We start from the raw sequence: 21,925 nt of genomic DNA, 5'->3' as shown, positions 1-21,925 counted from the left end.
TTACAGAGCGGCATTGGGTGGCGTTATGGCTTGCGGGGAATATAGTCGGCTTCAGTGGCCATGGTTGGGCGGGAGTTTCAGGAAGATGAATGAGGCAATTTCACAACAGGCTTACTACATAGTTCAAATACTTACTATACACAATATTTTCTTCTCTTTGAGGATACCCCTTACTCTCCTTTTGAGGCGGATACAATGACATTTAGTCCTCTTATTGATGAGAGAGTTCGGCGACTTTTCAAGCGAGTGCGAAATAATAACACAAAAAAATGGAGCCGCAAGGTTTCTTTTGAGTTGCAAGAAATGCAGAGGTCATTGTACACGGTTACATGGGGAATCTCTATGCCAATTACAGTCACAAGGAGCCTCCCCATCTCCCAACTTCGAGTCCTTCGTCACCACCTTCTGAGCTCGATGTCCTGTCCATTAACACCAACTTATAGCAACAGCTCCAAAGGATTCTCAACCACCTTCTTGAACTCCTTGATCCACTCGCCTCCAACAGCACCGTCAACAACCTTGTGGTCAAAGCTACCGGTGACTACTATCTGGTCGTCCCACTCGATTGATGTGCCCTCCTCTGTCTCGACGGGAATGGCGACCTTCTTGGTGGTTCCGACAGCAAGGATACCAGCTTGTGGGGGGTTGATGACAGCTGTGAAGCGGTCGATGGCTGAATTCATACCCATGTTGCTAATAGTGAAAGTTCCGCCCTGGTACTCCTCTGGCTTGAGCTTGCCGTCTCTGGCGCGCTTGCCGAGATCCTTAACTTGTGCGGAGATGGATTCGAGTCCGAGGCCTTCAACTGACTTGACGATTGGGGTCATAAGACCAACTGGAGTTGCAACGGCGACCTGTTTGATTTTGTTAGGTAGAGCTCAGACAGGGATTGTATGACTCGAACTTACGCTGATATCAACATTGTTGAATTGGCGGATGAAACCGTCCCTCCAGCTCGAGTTGACGGTAGGAACCTTCTTGCATGCAACACCACAGGCCTTGATCAGGAAATCATTGACTGAGAGCTTGTACTTGCCATCTGCGGAGGCGTTAAGAGCAGCACGGAGCTTCAAGAGCTTGGTAACTGAGACTGAGGCAGCAACGAAGTAGTGGGGGTTTTGGTTCATAGACTCGGTAAGGCGGTTAGCGATGGTTTTGCGCATAGAGGAGATAGGTGTGTCGGTATATGAAGCTGCTGGGGTGGCGCCCGGTGCAGCAGATGAGCTTCCAGATGAAGCCTTCTTGACATCAGCCTCAGTGATCTGTCCACCGGTTCCGGTCCCTTTTAGACCAGTGATCTTAACTCCGCTCTCAATTGCCAACCTGACAGCAGCTGCGCTTGCATTTGGTGCTCTCTCCAGAGCTGGTTGTAATCTGCCCCCACTCGACACGGGTTGCTCGGGAGCTGGTGTTGATTCGGCCTTTGGTGGAGCAGTTCCGGACTTGGTGTCCGCAGGCTCTGAGGATTCGCTTGCCTCCTCCTTTGGTGGTGGTGCTGGTGCGCTCTCTCCTCCAGCATCTTCGAGTGTGAATGATTCGAACGCCGATGCATCCTCACCCTCCCCAACCATAACTGCGATAGGCTATAAAATGTCAATCATTGAACGCTTTGAAGCTTAAAAGAATACTAACGTTACCAACTGCGATATCCTTCTCGCCTGATTGCTTCAAGATCTTTGCCAAAACACCATCTTCTTGGAACTCGAAGTCCATCTGTGCCTTGTCGGTTTCGATCTCCACCAGTACATCTCCAGGAGCGATTGAGTCGCCGACTTTCTTCTGCCACGTCCCGATATTACCAGCTGTCATAGTAGGGGACAGAGCAGGCATTGTGACCACTGTGTGGGGCGGGAAAGATTTCGAGGCATAGCATCGCGCGAATTGGTAGGAGAATGAGGTGGTGGATTGCACCGCGCGCCGTCTAAGCACCGCAGAGAGCATTTTGAAAACGTGGCAGAACGAAGGACAGGTAGAGAAGAGGACGAGACGAGAGGTGAGGAACTGGTCCAGACAATTGAGGCCGTGGACAATCTGCGTCGAGGTTGATGGATTGAGGAAAAGGGCCCGACGACGAGAGGTGGATAAATCGTTGAGTTCGGAGCTTTCGAGTAATTTTCTGGGCTGGGCTGCACAGGCGTTGGGAAGGCCAACCAGCGGCCACAAGGGGATAAGCGCGAGAACGGCCGGGCTTGCTCTCCGTGATAAAGCGGCACTACCTGGACACAATATCACTGATGCCTTTGCAGCTTCTTCTTGACTTGATTCTATGAATTTTTATGCACATATACTATTTCATATGCTCATTTGCGTCCAGTTAAGATATTTTTCTTCTGCGTTGGGTAGCCCTGTTTGGACCTTGGTCAGCCCGCAATCTAAATAGCCCGAATCATTACGGAGGTACTTCTTAGAATACCATCGTGTTTGAGAGACAGCATCTAGTGCCGCTTTTCAGGTTCTCGACAGGCCAGTGAAGGACGAGGCTCAAAGACACCACTACTGAGCACCTGGAAAGGGACCACACGGGAGCGACAGGGATCACGGAGGCCAGACCATCTCAGCCGTGCTGATGCTGGATACGTGGTTAGAGCTTCAAACAATATTTCGAACCGACAAGCAACTCCGCGACCCCGGAAAACCCGGCAAATTGACGACCAAAGCAGTGGAAGGGTCACGAATGGAAACCTGCACCAGTGCATCCACAAGCCCATGATGAGCTCCATCGTCTTTGTCGTGTCCGCTTTGGAAACTATTGCTGCCTCCAAAGAGGCACATAAGAACAAACCTCTCTCGGAATCCGTTCAGAAAGCGCTCAAGGATATCAAGGAACATGCGCCTCAATTGCCGGACCCAGAAGTCATCTTCGCCCCATTGCAATTAGCTACGAAAACTGGCAGTAGCATCCCTTTAATCACAACTGCCCTCGACTGCATCGGGAAGCTGATTAGCTACTCCTACTTCTCCGTTCCATCCTCTCCCAATGCCGACAAGGAAGCATCTCGAGAGCCCCTTATAGACCGAGCTATCAACACAATATGCGACTGCTTCCAGGGAGAGACCACGCCGGTGGAAATTCAATTACAGATTGTCAAATCACTGCTTGCGGCTGTGCTGAATGACAAGATTGTGGTACATGGCGCTGGACTCCTGAAAGCTGTTCGGCAGGTCTACAATGTCTTTCTTCTCTCGAAAAGTAGTGCCAATCAGCAGGTTGCGCAGGGGACTTTAACGCAGATGGTCGGGACGGTGTTCGAGAGAGTCAAGACACGCATACACATGAAAGAAGCCAGGTTGAATCTTGGGAAGCTCGAGAAGAGTGGAGGAAATACAAGCTCTTACACAGTCGATGCCTCGCCAGAAGCCAATGGAGATAACGAAAGAGAGGAGTCGGTGGAGGAAAGTGTGGCCTCCGAAGTGCCGTCCGACGGAGATGGACCAAAACTTACTCTGAAGGACCTCGAACATCGGAAAAGCTTCGACGATTCACAGATGGGAGATGGATCGACCATGGTAACACAACTGAAGCATGCGCAAGCTTCCCCTCGATATGCAGAAGGCGAAACTCCCCCAGAGAGCACAATAGATGAAGGAATGGACTCCGAGGATAACGAGGACGAAGTCTACATAAGAGATGCGTATCTGGTATTTCGGTCCTTCTGCAATCTCAGCACGAAAGTGCTCCCGCCAGATCAACTCTATGATTCGAAGGGCCAGGCTATGCGCTCAAAACTGATTTCGCTTCATCTCATCCACACCTTACTCAATAATAATATGCTCGTTTTCACTTCCCCCCTATGTACTATTACGAACAGCAAAAGCAATGAGCCCACGGGGTTCTTACAGGCTATCAAATTCTACTTGTGTCTGAGCATCACTCGTAATGGCGCCAGCTCTGTGGACAGGGTCTTCGAGGTTTGCTGTGAAATATTCTGGCTCATGTTGAAATTCATGAGAGCTCCTTTCAAGGTTTGCTGAATCTATCCACTTTAATTATCGGCGCTGATGATTTGTAGAAAGAGATTGAGGTATTTCTTAACGAGATTTACCTGGCGCTCCTAGAGAGACGAAATGCCCCTGTTTCACAGAAGCTGTATTTTATGGGAATTCTCCAGAGATATTGCGGTGACCCAAGAGCGCTAGTCGAGACCTACTTGAATTACGACTGCGACCGGAATGTCGATAATATGTTCCAAACGCTCATCGAAGATCTTTCCAAAGCAGCCAGTCAAGCGGTAATGGTCAGCCCCCTCCACCAACAGCAGTACGAAGAGCGAGCTGCCAAAGGGGCGTTGAACGGATCTGGATCAGAGTGGCAAGCGCGTGGCACACTTCCACCATCACTAACGGCCGCTCATCTGACAGACAGACACGCGAGTGTTGATGAAGAGATACCGAAGGAATACATCATCAAGCGTCAAGCTCTAGACTGTCTTGTTGAAGCGCTAAGATCTATGGTCAACTGGTCTCAGCAGGGCATTGCCGATGTTACTGGTGGCTTAGAGGGAGACACCAGACAATCGGAAGATACCAGACAGTCACTGGATCCATCTCAAAATGACAGCTCCTCACGAATTATCAATGGTGACACACCTCTACCTCCTTCTACCCCAGTTGCCGACGATGACCCGAATCAACTGGAACGAGAAAAGCAGCGGAAAACTGCTTTAAGCAACGCCATCAAGCAATTCAACTTCAAGCCCAAGCGGGGGATTGAGCTCCTGGTAAGGGAAGGGTTCATTCCTAGCGACAGTGCTGCAGATATTGCACGTTTCCTCATCTCTGAAGAACGCTTGGATAAAGCCCAGATTGGAGAGTACCTTGGTGAAGGTGACGAACGGAATATTGCAATCATGCACGAGTTCGTGGACACCATGGACTTCACCAAACGGCGATTCGTTGATGCCTTGAGACAATTTCTGCAATCATTCAGGTTGCCTGGAGAGTCACAGAAGATTGACAGATTCATGCTCAAATTCGCAAATCGATATGTTACCGGAAATCCGAATGCCTTCGCCAATGCAGATACAGCTTATGTTCTTGCTTATTCCGTCATCATGCTGAACACCGATGCTCATAGTCGTCAAGTGGTGAAGCGTATGACGAAAGAAGATTTCATCAAGAACAACCGCGGTATCAACGATAATGCAAATCTTCCCGATGAGTATCTCAACGGCATATTTGATGAGATCGCGCAGAACGAGATCGTGCTCAAGAGTGAACGCGAAGCTGCAGCAGCTATGGGAACTGTACCGCAGCAGTCGGGCGGAATTGCGGCAGGTCTTGGTCAAGCCCTAGCAACCGTCGGACGAGATCTCCAGAGAGAGGCGTACTTGCAACAGTCTGAGGAAATCTCGCACAGGTCAGAGCAGCTGTTCAAAAACTTATTCCGCAACCAAAGAAAGAATGCTGCAAAGTCTGGAGGCATCAAGTTCATCCCGGCCACCTCTTTCAAGCACGTTGGCCCTATGTTTGATGTGACTTGGATGTCATTCTTCTCAGGCCTTTCAGGACAAATGCAGAACGCACACAACATTGAGATTGTCAAGTTGTGTATGGAGGGAATGAAGCTCGCTATTCGAATTGCATGTCTGTTTGATCTGGAGACTGCCCGAGAAGCTTTTGTGTCAGCTTTGAAGAATGCCACGAACCTCAACACACCCACCGAGATGCAGGCAAAGAACGTCGAGGCTCTGAAGGTACTGATCGAGATTGGACAAACGGAGGGCAATCTCTTGAAAGGCTCTTGGCGAGATATTTTGATGTGCATCAGCCAATTGGATAGGTTACAACTGATATCTGACGGTATTGACGAGGGGTCAATTCCTGATGTTTCGAAAGCGAGAATCGTCCCTGCATCAAAAACAGATGCACAATCGGCGTCTAGGAAATCGAGTCAGTCACAAAGACCAACACGCCCCAGACCTCGTTCAACAACTACGAGCACAAGCTACTCCATGGAAATCGCTATGGAAAGTCGGTCGGACGAGGTTATTAAAGGCGTTGACCGGATATTTACCAACAGCGCGAATCTTTCTGGTGAAGCTATTGTACACTTCGTACGTGCTTTGACGGAAGTCAGCTGGGAAGAAATCAAGATCTCAGGTCAAACAGAAAATCCGCGAACATACTGTTTGCAAAAATTGGTCGAGATCAGTTACTACAATATGACCCGTGTCAGGTTCGAATGGACAAACATCTGGGCTGTTTTGGGCGAACATTTTAATCGCGTGGGGTGCTACAATAACACTCGGGTTGTCTTCTTCGCGCTGGACTCGCTCCGCCAACTTTCCATGCGTTTCCTAGAAATCGAGGAGTTGCCGGGTTTCAAATTCCAAAAGGACTTTCTGAAACCATTCGAGCATGTCATGGCAAATAGCAGTGTCGTCACCGTCAAGGACATGGCACTGCGCTGTCTGATTCAAATGATTCAAGCTCGAGGATCCAATATCCGATCTGGATGGCGGACGATGTTTGGTGTCTTTACTGTGGCTGCTCGAGAGCCATACGAGAGTATCGTCAATCTTGCCTTTGAGAACGTCAATCAAGTGTACAAGACGCATTTTGGAATGGTTATATCCCAAGGAGCATTCGCAGATCTTGTTGTGTGCTTGACAGAATTCTCAAAGAATATGAGGTTCCAGAAGAAGGGTCTACAAGCCATGGATACTTTGAAGTCGATCATTCCAAGGATGCTCAAGACTCCCGAGTGTCCTCTATCAAACAAGTCTGACGCAAACTCCGACGGGTCTATCAAAACCGACACCTCTAAACAGGTCAGCCGGACGTCGCAAGAAGAAGCCTTCTGGTTCCCTGTTCTATTCGCCTTCCATGATGTCCTGATGACGGGTGAGGATTTGGAAGTCAGATCCAACGCTCTCAACTACCTTTTTGAGTCCCTCATCAACTACGGCCGCGACTTTCCCCATGATTTCTGGGACATCCTTTGGCGACAACTGCTCTACCCTATCTTCATGGTGCTAAAGTCGAAATCGGAAATGTCAAATGTTCTCACACATGAAGAGCTTTCTGTGTGGTTGTCAACGACCATGATTCAAGCCTTGCGAAACATGATATCTCTATTCACATACTACTTCAAATCGCTCGAGTATATGCTCGATAGATTTCTAGATCTTTTGACATTGTGCATCTGTCAGGAGAATGATACGATTGCCAGAATTGGTAGCAATTGCCTCCAACAGTTGATCCTGCAGAACGTGACGAAGTTCCAGCCGGGCCATTGGTCGAAAATTGTTGGAGCTTTCGTAGAGCTCTTTGAAAAGACGACGGCATATCAATTATTCTCAGCTACAACATCAGCAGGGAGCGGAATGGAGAATGGAATGTCACCAGTAGATGAAGCAACTTCAGATGAGAAATCATTGAGGATAACCACTGCAAATGGATCTTCGACATCCGATGCCGAAAGCATCAACGACGATGAGGCTAGGACACCAACTTCAGCTGCGACAGATCTGGAGGACTATAAGCCCCAGTCCGGACCCCAACAACAGCCGGTTGTGGTCACAGCTGCTCGCCGACGTTTCTTCAACAAGATTATCACGAAATGCGTTCTGCAACTCCTCATGATCGAAACCGTGAACGAACTTTTCTCAAATGACGCTGTTTATACTCAGATACCTAGTCCAGAGCTCCTCCGCTTGATGGGTCTACTGAAGAAGAGCTTCCTTTTTGCCAAGAAGTTCAACGAGAACAAGGAGCTCCGCATGCGTCTTTGGCGTGAAGGCTTCATGAAGCAGCCTCCCAATCTTCTGAAGCAAGAAAGTGGTAGCGCCGCTACATATGTCAGTATCCTGCTCCGGATGTACCATGATGACAGCGAAGAACGAAAGAGCAATCGGGCGGACACAGAAGCGGCTTTGGTACCGTTGTGCGCGGACATCATCCGTGGCTTCACAGTACTAGAAGAGGAATCTCAGCAGCGGAACATTATCGCCTGGAGACCTGTTGTGGTGGATGTACTGGAGGGTTACGTGAACTTTCCTCGAGAGGACTTTGAGAGATACATTGAGACTTTCTATCCATTGGGTGTTGATCTCTTAAATAGAGACATGGGGGCCGAAGTGAGGATGGCTTTGCAGGGCTTGTTGAGAAGGGTAGGAGAGATAAAATTAGGACTGCCAGAACGAGCAGAGATGCCGTCCAGCCCAACGAATTCAATGACTCCTGCGAGGAGGAGGTCGAGTTTCAAGTAAGCGGCATGGAGAGCTGAGTGTTTACGGGAGAACACCAACTTCCTGGAAGAATATTTTCGAGGTCGTTTTGGGTCTTGCTATTTGAGCGTGGCATTTACGGCATCCATTTTTGGACTGATGTTCGCCAAACAGGTTGCCTGCTATCTTTTGGTGAATGGGTTGCCAGGGAGTTGACGGATGGGTTTGGCAATTCAAGACTTGTAAATTGGGTTTCTGTATGATATGATATAGGTATACCGTGTGCTTGTGTATGTCTTTGTGTGATGTTTGTAGACTTTGGAGTCGCCATGGCGATTTTATCTTCAATGCATATTCATTCTTACTTCAGCCCCCTCTTTCTTTGGTCTGGTCTGGGCTGGAACCAGCAGAGGAGAGATGGTGCAGGTGTATGGCCATCTTGAATGGTAAACTGAACAGGACAGGCGGAACTTGTTTGTGTCTCATGATCATCTCGTCAACACCGTTTGCTTAGATCAGGTAAGAGGCAGGTGAAATAGCTTTTCCCACGAGTCGAAGCAGAATCGATTTTCCAAGCGTTGGAGCAGTGTCTATCTGCTCAAGGGACATGAATAGCTATGGTAATCATCCTGGTACTGTTACTGGAGGAAGATGGTTCGACCCTTTCACACAAGCCGAATGCACTCATGCGCGACTACCATTCCTGACTCCGACGAAGGTGAGCCCGTCCAAATTGGGAAGTCACAGTGCTTACCACTCCCGCTTCTCTCTGCTTCCTCACTTCCAGTCCACCTCAACTCCACCCTTCCCAACGTCTCTTCTGATCCCATCGTATCTCGTCCCCTCTCCCTCCGCCTCTATACGGATGGTCACATCCGCAGCTGCAATCAGGCACAACCCAAGGCCGGTTCTCAAATTCGCGGCCCGACCGTCAAGATGCCGAAGAACATGATCAACCTCAATTCCCTGCCATTGGGCGACATGCCTGATGGTGGGCTGACTACCCGTCCGGGTGATAATATCACGATCAGGGATAGGGTTATCATCTATGAGACGATTGAGAATGGGAAGGTGGGTTGATTTTTACCATCCCTTTTTTTCTTGTATATTGTTTGGTCGTTGAATGGGGGTGCTAATTGGTGGTGTCTTGTAGAAGGTGGTGAAGCTGTATAGGCAAGATAACAGACCACAGCAGATTCAGCCAGTAGCCCAACAACAAAGCGAGAAGCAGAATAGGAAGAGGGCTGCAACTCCGGATACCGATCGACTTGTGAGGAAACGACCAAAGCCGTCAAGAGGAAGTGGTTCTCAACTCGTAAGTTAAGAAAGGACACGATTTCCGGGGCAACACTGATATAGCCAGACTGCCGAGCAAGAACGACGACGGATGGAAATCAACACAGAGTCGAAAAGACTTGGAGTGGAGAATGCCGCAGTCAGCCAAGAATATGCCGCCATCAAGCTGCTCAAGCATCTAAATCCGCTGAATCCCGAGGTTGCCCGTCGAACGGCTCTTAATAAAGCACGAGCGACAGATATCAATAGACGTGGAAAAGAAAACGGCGACAGGCGCCGAGCATTGAAGCTTGAGCTGGATCCTGAAAGTGGAGGCAAAAGAGAAGATGAGCAGAAGAGAGCCTATTTGAGCGACACGAAGGCGCACGAAAAGGACTTCGAATACTTTGACAGCTGTTCGAATAGCTCTCGCATCTCTAACAACACCACGTTAACCAATGAACACAATTCCAATCCAAGCATATTTAGATACAATGCTACAAGCATGGACTCAACCACTGCCGTCCAAGACCGATTTCGACAATCGTATGCCAGTGCCCCAGGATGCCCGACTCATCCGTCAAGCTTCCAGACTAAGTTGATAGAATATGCTACTCCTAATAGGACTGCTCTTCCTGAGAACAAAATCCACCCTGCGCGTCTTTCGTTGATGAAATCCGATTTCCAAACCCCCGTATACACTTCGACGGAGCCAAAAGTCTTGATGAAGGTTACAGGCGAGAATATGGTTCCGATTGCAAGGCCGAGGATTGCAGATAGACAAGCAAAAGTACCCTTGAAGCATGAGGCAGGAGCACCCAAATCGGAAACGATACACGAAGGAGCATCAAGCCATATAGATCAATATGTGAAGAGTCAAGAACCTCACAGAGATGCCCCTCCTATAGGGCAACAAAGCCTGGTCATTTCCAGTTTGCTAGACGAGCAGATCGAAAGGTTCAATCCAGATGACGCGGTGGCTTGGTTGGATGCAAACATATCACTGAAAGGAGAATCTTCTTTTGATACGAATGTTCTGGCACAAGTACATGGCCTACCCGCGTCTGGTCGTCAAACCATTCAAGAAGTTTTGAAGCCCAGATGCGTCGAAACTCGTTCCACCGAACAAGCTCACGGCATAAATATCATTACCAAGTTAGGACTACAACCCTACTACGGCGGTGAAGAATTCGCATATGACTGTGGGAATTTCAAGCTTTCCCCAAGTCCCAACGTCCCCAACATTCATCCGAATGATATCAAAATCAAGAAGGAGGCTATTGATCCCCATGCTTCCGAAGAGGACAGGGATGTTTATGTTCCAATCCAGAGAGACCTGATCCTTGGGTACGATAGAGAGTTAGAAGAGAGCCACGGAGGTAACATGGCCATTAAGCAGGAGCCACATCCTGAACATCAACATGCTGCCACACGAATACAAATTGAAAATGTCGCCATCAGTAAGCATCAATCAGATTCATTCGTTTTTTCTTTATGCTGATACGTAGGAGAAATGGAGCCCGATGAAGATGAGGAAGCCCTGTCATGTATAGGAGCTTATGTTGAGCCCAAGAAAGTCGCGGAATATATAGACGCTCCGTCACCTAGGAGACAAGTACTTGGAGAACGAAGTATTAATACGATCACCATTCCTCAAGATGAGACTGTACAGGAGATGGATTAAGATAGTTTCCGAAGTATCGAGGAGGAGAGTTGTACGCTTCGCACAAAGTCATTATTAGCCGTTAGCTAGTTGGAGGGGCCGGATTTCCGAGTATCGCTATCAAGTACAGTATTTTAGGCAGATAAACACACTGTCATGTTCGGATATTTTGAATTGTAGGTACGATGGTAGTACACAGTGATTTGGAAGCCCATACTCGGATGCGTGTGAGGTTCCAATCTACAAACCTAATTGAATAGGTTTTCCGACTCGGTTTCGCCATTTGTTTGTTGTTAGTGGCTATAGATGGCGCTGGTGTTCGATTGGTGATGGGAGGAGCCGCTTTGACCTGAACCACCGAGGTGGCCGCCCACGGATGGAGGGGTTTTGGTTATTTGGGTTCATGAGGCGGTTGTAATTTATGGTGGGGTGTGGTGGGAAAGTGGATGGCGGAAGGGAGGGGAGTTTACAATCAATTTGAACTTGAGATTATATTTGACGCTCTACTAATTGAGCTATTCTGTCCTTTCAATTGCGGCTTTCATGTGTTTGCAATATTCCTTCGCCGGGACGTGAACACGAAGGGGAATGGTACAGTGAAGTGGTATCAGCAAGGGAACTGGAGTTTCGGAATTCTTTCTCTTTATGATATATTGGTCTCGGTCATAGTTCTGCTGCGTTTTGTAGACGCTTGGTAACTAGTGGTGGGGATTGGAGATGATTTCTTGGAGGTGGGGACGCGTTTTCTGTCCTCGCTTAATCCTAATGTCAACAAATACACTAGCAGTGAGCAGTTAAGGGGTGCAGTAGACTATGAAGACCGCGTTTCTGCTTCACTTCATTTTCACATGATAGAAGGCGGATTAACTGATCATTATCTGTTTCCTTCTTGTTGGCCATTAAGTTGATAACTTTTGAAATCAGCGCCAACCCCTACAAAGCAAGTTTGCCAGGACAGCGTTCCTATTTCTTCGAAACTGCCTACTGCGCCTACCACTCTCTACTCAGCTCCTCCTTTATCCCAGTCACCCTCCACACGCCACCCCTCCCAACAACCCACAGCTCTTCCTTATCTCCAAAAGCTATATTAACCGCCTGATGCCCCACCAAATCACTCTTCGTCCTAATCCTCCCCAAAGTCGTCCCCTCCTCATCAAGGACATCCACCCCATCACCCATCGCACAAAACACGAATTCGTGCTTACTAATTCTCACACCATCACAGTAATTATTAACGGTCGTGCTGAACAGCCTCTCATCCCTCAACTGAGGCTTTCCTCCTCGCGTGTCATACGCCATCAGCTGTCGATCTTTGTAAGGATCTTTGACATTGGGACGACCGGATGAGATCCCTGTGCTGGAGATGTAGAGCGTAAAGGAGGATGAGATGCGATTCCGTTTGCGTTGCCAGGGGTTTGGAACACCCATTTGGGGACGAGGGTGGTGGCGTTGTTGAAGTAGACTGCGGGTGTTGTTTGCGGGGTGAAAGCCGTTACATCACGGCCCTATTTGAGTCAGACTAACTTCCATTCTTATACATGAAGGAATGAGTGGGAGAAGTGATAACATACCCATGCGGAAATCGAATCCGTGACCCAGAAATTCCCGTTCCGGTCAATATCTAAATCATTGAACCCCAAGAACGGCATCTCGTAGAAATTGTTTATCACCGTCTCAGCCGTCCAGTTCTTCGGGTCAATCTTCACAATAATAGCATACTGGCCGCCTTCACCATCATCTCCTCCATCCGTAGCTACATACAGGAAGTCGTCATAGTGCACACACCCGTGAACATTCCATGTTGGCGGCGAAGTCGTGATGTTTTTCAAGGTGTTGGTCTCGACGTCGAGTACGAGCTGCCAGTTATGGGAGTAGCCCCAGGCGACGAAGAAGAGCTGCTTCGTTGAGGGGATGTAGCAGGAGGCTTCGTGGTTGGTGATGTCTGCGAAGGAGATTTCGCGGGAGACTTGAGCGGAAGGACCGATGAGGGAGAAGAAGGAGGGGGAGAAGGCGATGAAGTCGCTTGTGTTGAAGACCTCGTTGCTGGGAGAATATTAGCCTTGGTTTCTGCGAGCGGAGAGAGCACAAAGAAGGGACTTACGTGGAGAGGAGAGAAGGATTCTCCACTTCAGCTACCCATGGCGGATCGAAGACTGTTTGATGTCATGTGAGTTTTCGTCTCTCGTATGAAGTGACAATAGAGAGTATAGTGAGAATTGAAGACGTACTCGAGCGATTGAAATGACCAGGTAACACAGCAAGTTTCTTCGCATCATAATGTGCCCACGATGACCCTGAGACATTGCTGCTAAAGCCAGCAGGCAACGCACCAAGAAGACTCAGTCCAGAAGCCATGATAAAGGTCCTAAAGTTTGTAGATCCCAACACTCGTGGATCTAACTGAGAAGCTTAATACCAGTAACGGATGAGGTGCCGGTGCAGGCCAAGCTGTCAAGTGCAGATCCATCTTCACTACTTATACTTCTCAAATCACATCCCACTTCTAAGATCTCGGAGGGTTCATCTCGTGTTGTTCCGATCGAGGTGATCTGCAGCTGTGGGCTGTAATATGGGGTTAAGTCAGTTGTGGGGGAGATGGGTGGATACCCGGATGGCTGCCGGTAGTTTTCCCATGTTTTGTTTTGTTTTGTGCGCGGATGGCGCGACGTGGATGTAGAAATAACAAATTTATTGTAGAAAGGTAGAGGAAACAATTCAACACTTTTCCTGTCTTGACATAGACAGGCTTTCGCACCGTCACACCGTTTTTGTGGCTTCCCTTTTATTTCATATCAGTGTCGCTGCTCATGAGACGCCCCTGAGGACAGTCGCGAATACTGATAATACAGTACCTACCTGGCCATTTTTGTCGCAATAAGACGTGAGATTGACTTTCTCTAGTAGAGGCAGTTGCTGGGAACATGCATCGCCTTAATTGTTGATCAGACGGATGCTTCCGTCGCAGAGGAGGACTGTTCCGCCACCCCAGCTAGTCTCGCTAGCCGATAGTACCTACCATCCGAATAAAACTCCTTACCTCTCACAATGTTGTAAGTTGCTCACTGTATTTGTTTAGTTCCGTGCTCAGAAGTAATGGGCTGTATGAATCGTCATGTAATTATCATCGCTCATCAAATCCTCATCCACCATCCTGTGTGTCGTTAAACCGAGGCGGATTCAAAACAGAAATCAAATCAGTAGCACGCCAAATCAAAGAAGCTACAGAAATAAGATAATAGCTCGGAGAACCGTCTGCGAGAGCTCTTGGAATAACTCGAGAGAGACTGCGAATATGAGGAGAAGCGATTTCCAATTCCGTATCCAGAGACTCTTCCAAAATGTCAATAAACCTCTCGGTTGCGACAAGAGCTATAGTATGCGGGCGGAGTATCTCGATACAAGAGTGGTGATAAATGGAATGTCCTGGCCTCTTTGGGGGCAGAAAGTGTAGAGATTTTTGCTATTGGTTGATGTTGACATTTCCCCTTCAGATCGCTTTCCTGAGAAGAACCACGTTACTGATCTCAGACTGATCCCGAACGGAGCTTTGCAGGACGTGAAGCTTGGCCTCAATATTCCTCTTCCCTCATCATCCTACTCCAAGCCGAACCTCTGACTACACAACCTCTCAAAGTAGTTTCCTGGTTGATCACCATGAGGTGGTGGTCATGCCGCTGAGTTTGATGTAGCAGTGCTTGAACTTGGTATGAGGAGAGGTAGGAGGTGTGAGATAGAAGCGAGGACTCAAGAGGCACTCAAGAGGAGCGAGGAGATGGGAATGAAAAGTCAAAAGTTGAGAAAATAGGAAGAAAAACCTGATGCAGGCGAAGAGTAGAAGGTAGATGATGGAGTGTTTGGAGGAAGGTTACTTGTTCGATCTATATTGTTTATTGATATGTGAAAATGACCCTCTCTTCGGTATGCGGCTCTCAACAATTTCGCAGCCTTTTCTCCCGAATGCCTGTATACAAGGGTACTCAGTGCAGCTTAGGACCGAACTTCTTTCGTAATGATAGGTTCACGGCTCTCTGTATCAAGTTGTGTTCAAGAAGCGAGCAAGTGGGCCGCTCATCGATGAGCGACCGTGATTTCCTGGGCATCGATTTCGAGTACCACCGCTATTTCTGACCAGTTGAGTAACAGTTGGTAGCACATGACTGGAGACGGATTAAAGAAAGTCAGAATTGAAGCTATCTGCATGTAGTCAAAACGTTGCAGGAGTGAGAGGAAGAGTGACTGCGTTGAATAACGACTGCGTTGTTGTTCAACGATGGCGCGGGAAGCAAACAAGCGAGAAGGACCCTGTGCCAAGACCAAATCTTCCGACCCACAAATCCGTCTTCAAGAAGGCAAGCGCGAATTTCGATAGCTTATCAGGTCTCACTCATCCATTTCAATCTGTGGAGGGGTTCGGTGGGGTATTGTTTTTGGAGAGATGCGGACTCTCCAATTGGTAATGGCCAGACTGGGAATGTTTGCTGGGACGTCTGAAGGGAGAGGCGGTGAAGGCTGACTACTCCATGCATTGAGTTTTGGCGGTAAACGGAAATAGAAATCGTGGTTGGAAGTGGGGATGTGATTGGTGAGCAAGGGATCGAAGAATCGTCCGGATTGGAAGGCAGAATATGGATGATCGGTAAGTATCTTGTGCTTGGGTAGGGGAGCTGGAAAGAGCTGATGTGAACTTGAGATAAAGTCCGATATCTTATGGAAAGAATTTGAAGTACCTGAACTGGCCTTTTTCGAGTCATAGAGATTAGGACAGTCGTTCCCTCAACCCCAAATGCCGGCATTTAACTTACTTGCAGCCGCGGCCAGTATCGGACGGAGCTCAAACGTCCAGGCTCAAACAGAATAACGGCAATCCCGGCGCGTAATTTTCTTCTATTGCAATTCATGCTTGGACGTACCAAATACGCTTGTTCAAAGTGTTGGGGTACTTGGGGGGACTCCGGGGTCAAAGACGACATTAAGGGCCCCAAACATCTTTCCCTGCAAAATTAGTGGTGGTCTGGCATCGCATTACCTGGCTATCCAAGAGGCTTCACTGGTTCCGAGGCTGTGATAAGCGGCGAAGCTGTATTCCATAGTCCATCCTTCCATGCATGCTCATTTTCTCATATTCGGGGCTGAGTAAGGAAGGGGTTGCTGTGCGACGTTGAGATTCTTGTCGTGCACACCACAGAATGCGGCACTTCAAAGTGTGAATTTCGGGATAGGTACTTTGATAAGCAAAGATGAAAATCGAGGGGATGTTTGCCTCGATGTAATAATCAATATCCGGATTCACTTCTCCATCATTATCAATATCACCAAATCACGTTTACGGTGGCAAGAACTTTCACTGTTTTGGCCTGGTCTCGTCTTCGCCGGGCCGTGTTGGGAGGAAGTCCACTCGCTTCTGACGGGCTAAACACGCTAGTTCGCCGACCCCTGCCATAATTTTTCGACAGAACCCAGAGGCCAGAAATTTATTAGGTATTAAAGACTGTTCGCCCTCTGCAATTTTCTCGTCTTGCTCATTTCTTCCCTTCTCCTCCCACTATACAAACAAATCTCCCCTCACTCCTTTCTTGCTTCACAGACCTTCTTCTGCGCAGGAAGAAGAGCTGCGAACCCCCCCGCCACAAGGACACTCTCTCCAGCGTATCGATTGCCCCTCCAACCTTTTTGCGGGCCCGCCGATAACGACGATCGCACTAGTGGTCGACAATTTTTCTCCCTCTCCCACACTTGATCCCCTCCGCCGTCTCCCCTTCTTCTCTTCTTCTACAACATGCCCGCTGTGACCGATACATCAGCAACCGCAAGCATGGCCTCAAAAGAGAATCAAAACAGTGTCAAGGTCCTTGATGAACTTATGGCAAAGCTCTTGATTTCCAAGGCTCAGGAGGACATCAATGCCGCCACCCACAACCTGGCTATCTTCATTAACTCGCCCATCGAGGAGAACGACGCCCCAACCAAGTAAGTACAGCCTTGCAATTTTTTCACAGCAGTCGATTGTTTTTATATACTTGGAAATCTATGTGTTTCAGTGCTGGATTCTGCGTCTGCGCACTGATTTGGAGAGGCGTGGCCACTTCAGCGGTCGCACTGTGGATTTTTGAAAATGGGGATTTAAACAATTGCTGACCCGACTCCCAACAGGACCGTCGAAACCCTCAAGAAGCAACTTGGAAACAAGAAGGATGGCAACGTCAGAGAACGCGCTCTCAATGCCATCCAGGCTATTGCTGAGCATGCCGATACCTCCCCATCTGTCGAGCCATACCTGGTTGTCCTCCTCCCCTCGGTCCTCTCGGCCGTTGGTGACAAGATGGTCCCAGTCAAGAACGCCGCTCAAGCTGCTGCCCTTGCCATCATCAAGGCTGTCAGTGCCAACGCCGTCAAGGCTGTCCTCCCACCCATCATCAACTCCATCTTGACCGCTCAAAAATGGCAAGAGAAGATCACCGGTCTCACCTGTATCGAGGCTCTCGTCGAATCCGCCCCATCACAACTCGCCCTCCGCGTCCCAGATCTGATCCCAGTCGTCTCCGAATCCATGTGGGACACCAAGCCTGAGGTCAAGAAGATGGCATACGGTACAATGGAGAAGGTCTGCGGTCTTATCGTCAACAAGGATATCGATCGTTTCATTCCCGAGTTGATCAAGTGTATCGCCAAGCCAGAGAATGTCCCAGAGACTATTCATTTGCTCGGTGCCACCACTTTCGTCACTGATGTTCACGAGCCAACTTTGGCCATTATGGTTCCTCTTTTGGATCGTGGTCTTGCTGAGCGTGAGACTGCCATCAAGCGAAAGTCTGCCGTTATCGTTGACAACATGTGCAAGCTTGTCGAGGACCCCAACATTGTTGCGGCCTTCTTGCCAAAGCTTATGCCTCAACTCACCAAGAACTACGAGAACTTGGCTGACCCCGAAGCCCGTGAGAAGACCAAGCAAGGTCTCGATACTCTCATCCGTGTCGGTGCCGTTGTCGACGGAAAGATCCCAGAAGTTTCCCACGCTGGTGATGTCTCGACCGTTTCCGCTATCTTAAAGGAGATCCTCGAGTCTGGCAAGCACAAGGCTGTTGTTAACAAGTTCGCTCCAATCCTCGACTTCGTTTCCGCCCTCGCTGGTCAACTTATTGATGAGAAGGATGCCGATACCCAGAGCTGGACTTCAAACATCAAGCCATACATCGCCTCAATCATTCCTGAGTCTGACGCTCAGGCTGTTGTGGATGCTCTCCGAAAGAAGGCTTCCCCACTTGCCGAGGACGCAGATGCTGAGGAGGCTGATGATGAGGAGGGAGAGGATCTCTGCAACTGCACATTCAACTTGGCCTACGGTGCTAAGATTCTCCTCAACCAGACCCATCTCCGCCTGAAGCGTGGTCAGCGATATGGTCTCTGCGGTCCTAACGGTTCCGGAAAGTCCACTCTCATGCGTGCCATCAACAACGAACAAGTCGAGGGTTTCCCCAAGAAGAGCGAAGTCAAGACTGTTTTCGTTGAGCACGATCTTGATGCCGCTGATACCGAGCAAACCACCATCGACTGGACCATGAAGAAGTTGAAGGAGGTTGGTGTCGAGACTTCCCGTGAGGAGGTCGTCAAGCAATTGACTGAGTTCGGTTTCACCGATGCTATGATCACCAACTTGATCACCGCCCTTTCCGGTGGATGGAAGATGAAGTTGGCTCTTGCCCGTGCCGTTTTCGAAAACCCAGATATTCTCCTCCTTGATGAGCCGACTAACCATTTGGACGTCAAGAACGTCAAGTGGCTCGAGGACTACTTGATGGCTTCCCCTTGCACATCCATCATTGTTTCCCACGACACTGGCTTCCTCAACAACGTCTGCCAACACATTATCAACTACGAGAGATTCAAGCTCAAGCGTTACCGTGGTAACGTCCGTGAGTTCGTCAAGAAGTGCCCATCTGCCAAGTCATACTTTGAGCTTGGTGCTTCTGAGATGGAATTCAAGTTCCCTGAGCCAGGTTTCCTCGAGGGTGTCAAGACTAAGGCCAAGGCCATTGTTCGTGTCTCCAAGATGAGCTTCCAGTACCCAGGTACACCAAAGCCCCAGATTTCCGACATCTCTTTCCAATGTTCGCTCGGTTCCCGTATTGCCGTCATTGGTCCCAACGGTGCTGGTAAATCTACTCTCATTAACGTCTTGACCGGTGAACTCATCCCAACCATCGGTGATGTCTACACCCACGAGAATATTCGTATCGCATACATCAAACAACACGCTTTCGCACACATCGATCACCACTTGGAGAAGACTCCTTCAGAGTACATCCAATGGCGTTTCCAGACTGGTGAGGATCGTGAGACTATGGATCGTGCCAACAAGATCGTCACCGATGAGGATGAGAAGGCAATGGACAAGATCTACAAGATTGAGGGTTCCCAAAGACGTGTTATTGGTATCCACTCCCGCCGCAAGTTCAAGAACTCTTACGAGTACGAGTGTTCGTTCGCTCTTGGAGAGAACGTTGGCATGAAGAACGAGAGATGGGTTCCTATGATGACAGCCGACAACGCTTGGATTCCCCGTACCGAGATCTTGGCTTCCCATCAAAAGATGGTTGCTGAGGTTGATCAGAAGGAGGCTCTTGCCAGTGGTCAGTTCAGACCTCTGGTCCGAAAGGAGATTGAGGCTCACGGTGCCAACTTCGGTCTCGATGCCGAGTTGATCTCCCATTCCCGCATGTTGGGTCTTTCCGGTGGACAGCGTGTCAAGGTCGTTCTCGCTGCATGCTCGTGGCAACGTCCTCATTTGATCGTTCTTGATGAACCTACCAACTATCTTGATCGTGACTCTCTCGGTGCTCTTTCCAAGGCTCTCAAGTCCTTCGAGGGTGGTGTTATTATCATTACTCACTCCAAGGAGTTCACTGAGAACTTGACTGAGGAAGTTTGGGCCGTTGTTGACGGAAAGATGACTCCATCTGGCCACAACTGGGTTCAAGGACAGGGTGCTGGACCTCGTCTAAAGGGTGACGATGATGATGAGGAAGAGAAGTTTGATGCTATGGGGTATGTCTAATTCCGCTCAGATGTCGTTGAAGCATATGCTAACTATTTGACTAGTAATAAGATTGTGTCGACGAAGAAGGCCAAGAAGCTTACTTCCGCCGAGTTACGGAAGAAGAAGAAGGACCGTATGGCCCGACGCAAGAGAGGAGAGGAGGTCTTTTCGGATGAAGATGATTAGATGCACAAGTCGACGTAGGGAAGGGAAAAGTGTTATCTGTAGGGTTTTGCGCATTGGGAATTGTCTCCGGAGTTTTTCTGCGTTACTCTTTCGTGGTCACCATGGTTTTTGCAGACTAGAAGATAGATCAGCAAATAGACACTTCAAAATTGCAATACAAAAATCAATTGTACAAGAACATTTACTGCTTACATTACCTTACGAATAACAATTGGTGAAATCATATGCCTCTGGCGAGAAGCGGAATGCCATAACACATAGCGGCAACCCTTACCAGAATCTGGACGCCTCCTTCCCATCCATGCCTGCAAAAATCCGCGAGTGAATTTGTATCTTATAGAAAAGAAATATGTCCATAATCCAGCCTCAACTAGTGAAATTATCCTGGTTCTACCTATGAGCCACGTTTCTAACTTGACTAAAGAATTGACACTCGGTTTTCATCACAAAATCGTGAGGTAATGAATAGATTTATGGATGTGAGGACATCCCAAATCATCCTTACCTTTCTCTCCTCTTCCAAACGAAGAAGAAAGAAAAGTTAAAAGTCCAACAAGCCTTCTGTAATAATCTCAGGCCCGAGCCGGAAAGCTTCGTCCAGGAACTCACCCACCTCTTCATGAATCCTTCCTTGCACCAGACCTCGTTTTTGCGCTGTATAGGAAGCTTAATGTGATTGCCAGCCGGTCCGCCTCGTGGTTTTTGCTCGGGGCTCGGATACCTACAATCAGGGCAAGCAATTATCACGGCAAGCAAAGGTGTCGCGGCCGACAACACACTACAATCTAGTAGAATTTCCTGACACTTCTATATATGCGCGAATAGTTGTTCTCTAACATAGCTCAATATAACTTGATAATTCTACCTTTTAATTGACTAAAAATTAAAAATATATATTTTATCTATTGATATATCTTTATTTAATTCCTTACTTATTAAGAAATAAGTAGTATAAAAATAAGTTTTTCTTATAAAAACAACTCCCCCCTCCCCCCCGAAAGTCCGAGTTCTATATTTTGTAGTGTTTTGTAATGTCTTTTTTGGTGCATGGAAAGCTCCGCTGCGTGGCACCTTTGCTTGCCCTGAGTGTACCTATGCAAGCCCCGAGCCCGAGCAAAAAAAAAAAACGAGGTGGGCTGGCTAGTAAGTTTATCCACAAGCTATCCCAAGTTGCTTCATTGCCTCTTGGACCGGGGAAAAGCGAGTTAGTCTATCTGTCTCAACAAAGATCTCAACCCGGATCTTCAAGTCAGAGTAAATTGGATGCAATCAGAAGCCGCGGGTAAGCCTCGTGGCTTCTTCTCCAGGTGTCTTCCCCCGGCGATTCTCCGAATGGAAGGAAGATTCCTTGCCGGGCAGGGGATTGTGCATCTGTGTTCCTGTGGAGGAAGTCCAGAACGCGTAATGCGTTACAGTGAGATCGTCGGCGACGAGAGGGCAGGTGAGAACAGGAACAGGAAGGTCTTGTGATGGTCTTGCCCACGCCCTCGCTTACAGTTCTGACAATAATAGGTGCATCAGGGGACTCTAGCTAGGTAAGTTACAGGGCAGGAGTGCGCCGCGCTACCGCGAAGCGAAAGCCTACCGACAGTAGAGGAG

General features: G+C 48.5%; 5 protein-coding genes across 5 annotated transcripts; 3 read left to right on the top strand and 2 right to left on the bottom strand.

The window, feature by feature from the left end:
• Window positions 1-115: 115 nt before the first annotated feature.
• On the bottom strand, window positions 116-2,125 carry LAT1 (pyruvate dehydrogenase complex dihydrolipoamide acetyltransferase component (E2)). Its single transcript, XM_058508236.1, has 3 exons — window positions 1,633-2,125; window positions 909-1,583; window positions 116-854 (listed from the first exon to the last, which is right to left on the bottom strand). Exons 1-3 carry the CDS (start codon window positions 1,939-1,941, stop codon window positions 438-440), a joined length of 1,401 nt encoding a protein of 466 aa, XP_058355918.1. The 5' UTR covers window positions 1,942-2,125; the 3' UTR covers window positions 116-437.
• Window positions 2,126-2,706: 581 nt separating this feature from the next.
• Window positions 2,707-8,210, top strand: SEC7 (guanine nucleotide exchange protein for ADP-robosylation factor; the record flags this gene model as incomplete). Its single annotated transcript, XM_058508235.1, has 2 exons — window positions 2,707-3,963; window positions 4,011-8,210. 2 exons carry the CDS (start codon window positions 2,707-2,709, stop codon window positions 8,208-8,210), a joined length of 5,457 nt encoding a protein of 1,818 aa, XP_058355917.1.
• Window positions 8,211-8,846: 636 nt separating this feature from the next.
• ONS95_014574 (uncharacterized protein) lies at window positions 8,847-11,127 on the top strand (the record flags this gene model as incomplete). The annotated part of the gene is made up of 4 exons (XM_058508234.1): window positions 8,847-9,239; window positions 9,322-9,483; window positions 9,532-10,903; window positions 10,955-11,127. 4 exons carry the CDS (start codon window positions 8,847-8,849, stop codon window positions 11,125-11,127), a joined length of 2,100 nt encoding a protein of 699 aa, XP_058355916.1.
• Window positions 11,128-12,404: 1,277 nt separating this feature from the next.
• On the bottom strand, window positions 12,405-13,461 carry ONS95_014573 (uncharacterized protein; the record flags this gene model as incomplete). The annotated part of the gene is made up of 4 exons (XM_058508233.1): window positions 12,405-12,611; window positions 12,678-13,149; window positions 13,208-13,259; window positions 13,335-13,461. 4 exons carry the CDS (start codon window positions 13,459-13,461, stop codon window positions 12,405-12,407), a joined length of 858 nt encoding a protein of 285 aa, XP_058355915.1.
• A 3,036-nt stretch (window positions 13,462-16,497) lies between these two features.
• Window positions 16,498-20,504, top strand: TEF3 (translational elongation factor EF-1 alpha). The gene is made up of 3 exons (XM_058508232.1): window positions 16,498-17,073; window positions 17,257-20,148; window positions 20,203-20,504. Exons 1-3 carry the CDS (start codon window positions 16,883-16,885, stop codon window positions 20,324-20,326), a joined length of 3,207 nt encoding a protein of 1,068 aa, XP_058355914.1. The 5' UTR covers window positions 16,498-16,882; the 3' UTR covers window positions 20,327-20,504.
• Window positions 20,505-21,925: the final 1,421 nt, after the last annotated feature.

This window comes from Cadophora gregata (genome assembly GCF_030347475.1).
Source record: "Cadophora gregata isolate MNR1 chromosome Unknown scaffold_9, whole genome shotgun sequence".
NCBI classification, from domain to species: domain Eukaryota; kingdom Fungi; phylum Ascomycota; class Leotiomycetes; order Helotiales; family Ploettnerulaceae; genus Cadophora; species Cadophora gregata.
Note: the sequence above shows the minus strand (reverse complement) of the source record. Positions and strands in the feature narration are given on the sequence as shown.

Coding starts and splice junctions, on each gene's coding strand:
- LAT1 (XM_058508236.1), bottom strand. CDS start 1,941: ATGCTCTCTGCGGTGCTTAGACGGCGCGCGGTGCAATCCACCACCTCA. Junction 1,584..1,632: donor AGGATATCGCAGTTGGTAAC/GTTAGTATTCTT, acceptor GACATTTTATAG/CCTATCGCAGTTATGGTTGG. Junction 855..908: donor TCAACAATGTTGATATCAGC/GTAAGTTCGAGT, acceptor AAAATCAAACAG/GTCGCCGTTGCAACTCCAGT.
- TEF3 (XM_058508232.1), top strand. CDS start 16,883: ATGCCCGCTGTGACCGATACATCAGCAACCGCAAGCATGGCCTCAAAA. Junction 17,074..17,256: donor GAGAACGACGCCCCAACCAA/GTAAGTACAGCC, acceptor GACTCCCAACAG/GACCGTCGAAACCCTCAAGA. Junction 20,149..20,202: donor GAGAAGTTTGATGCTATGGG/GTATGTCTAATT, acceptor CTATTTGACTAG/TAATAAGATTGTGTCGACGA.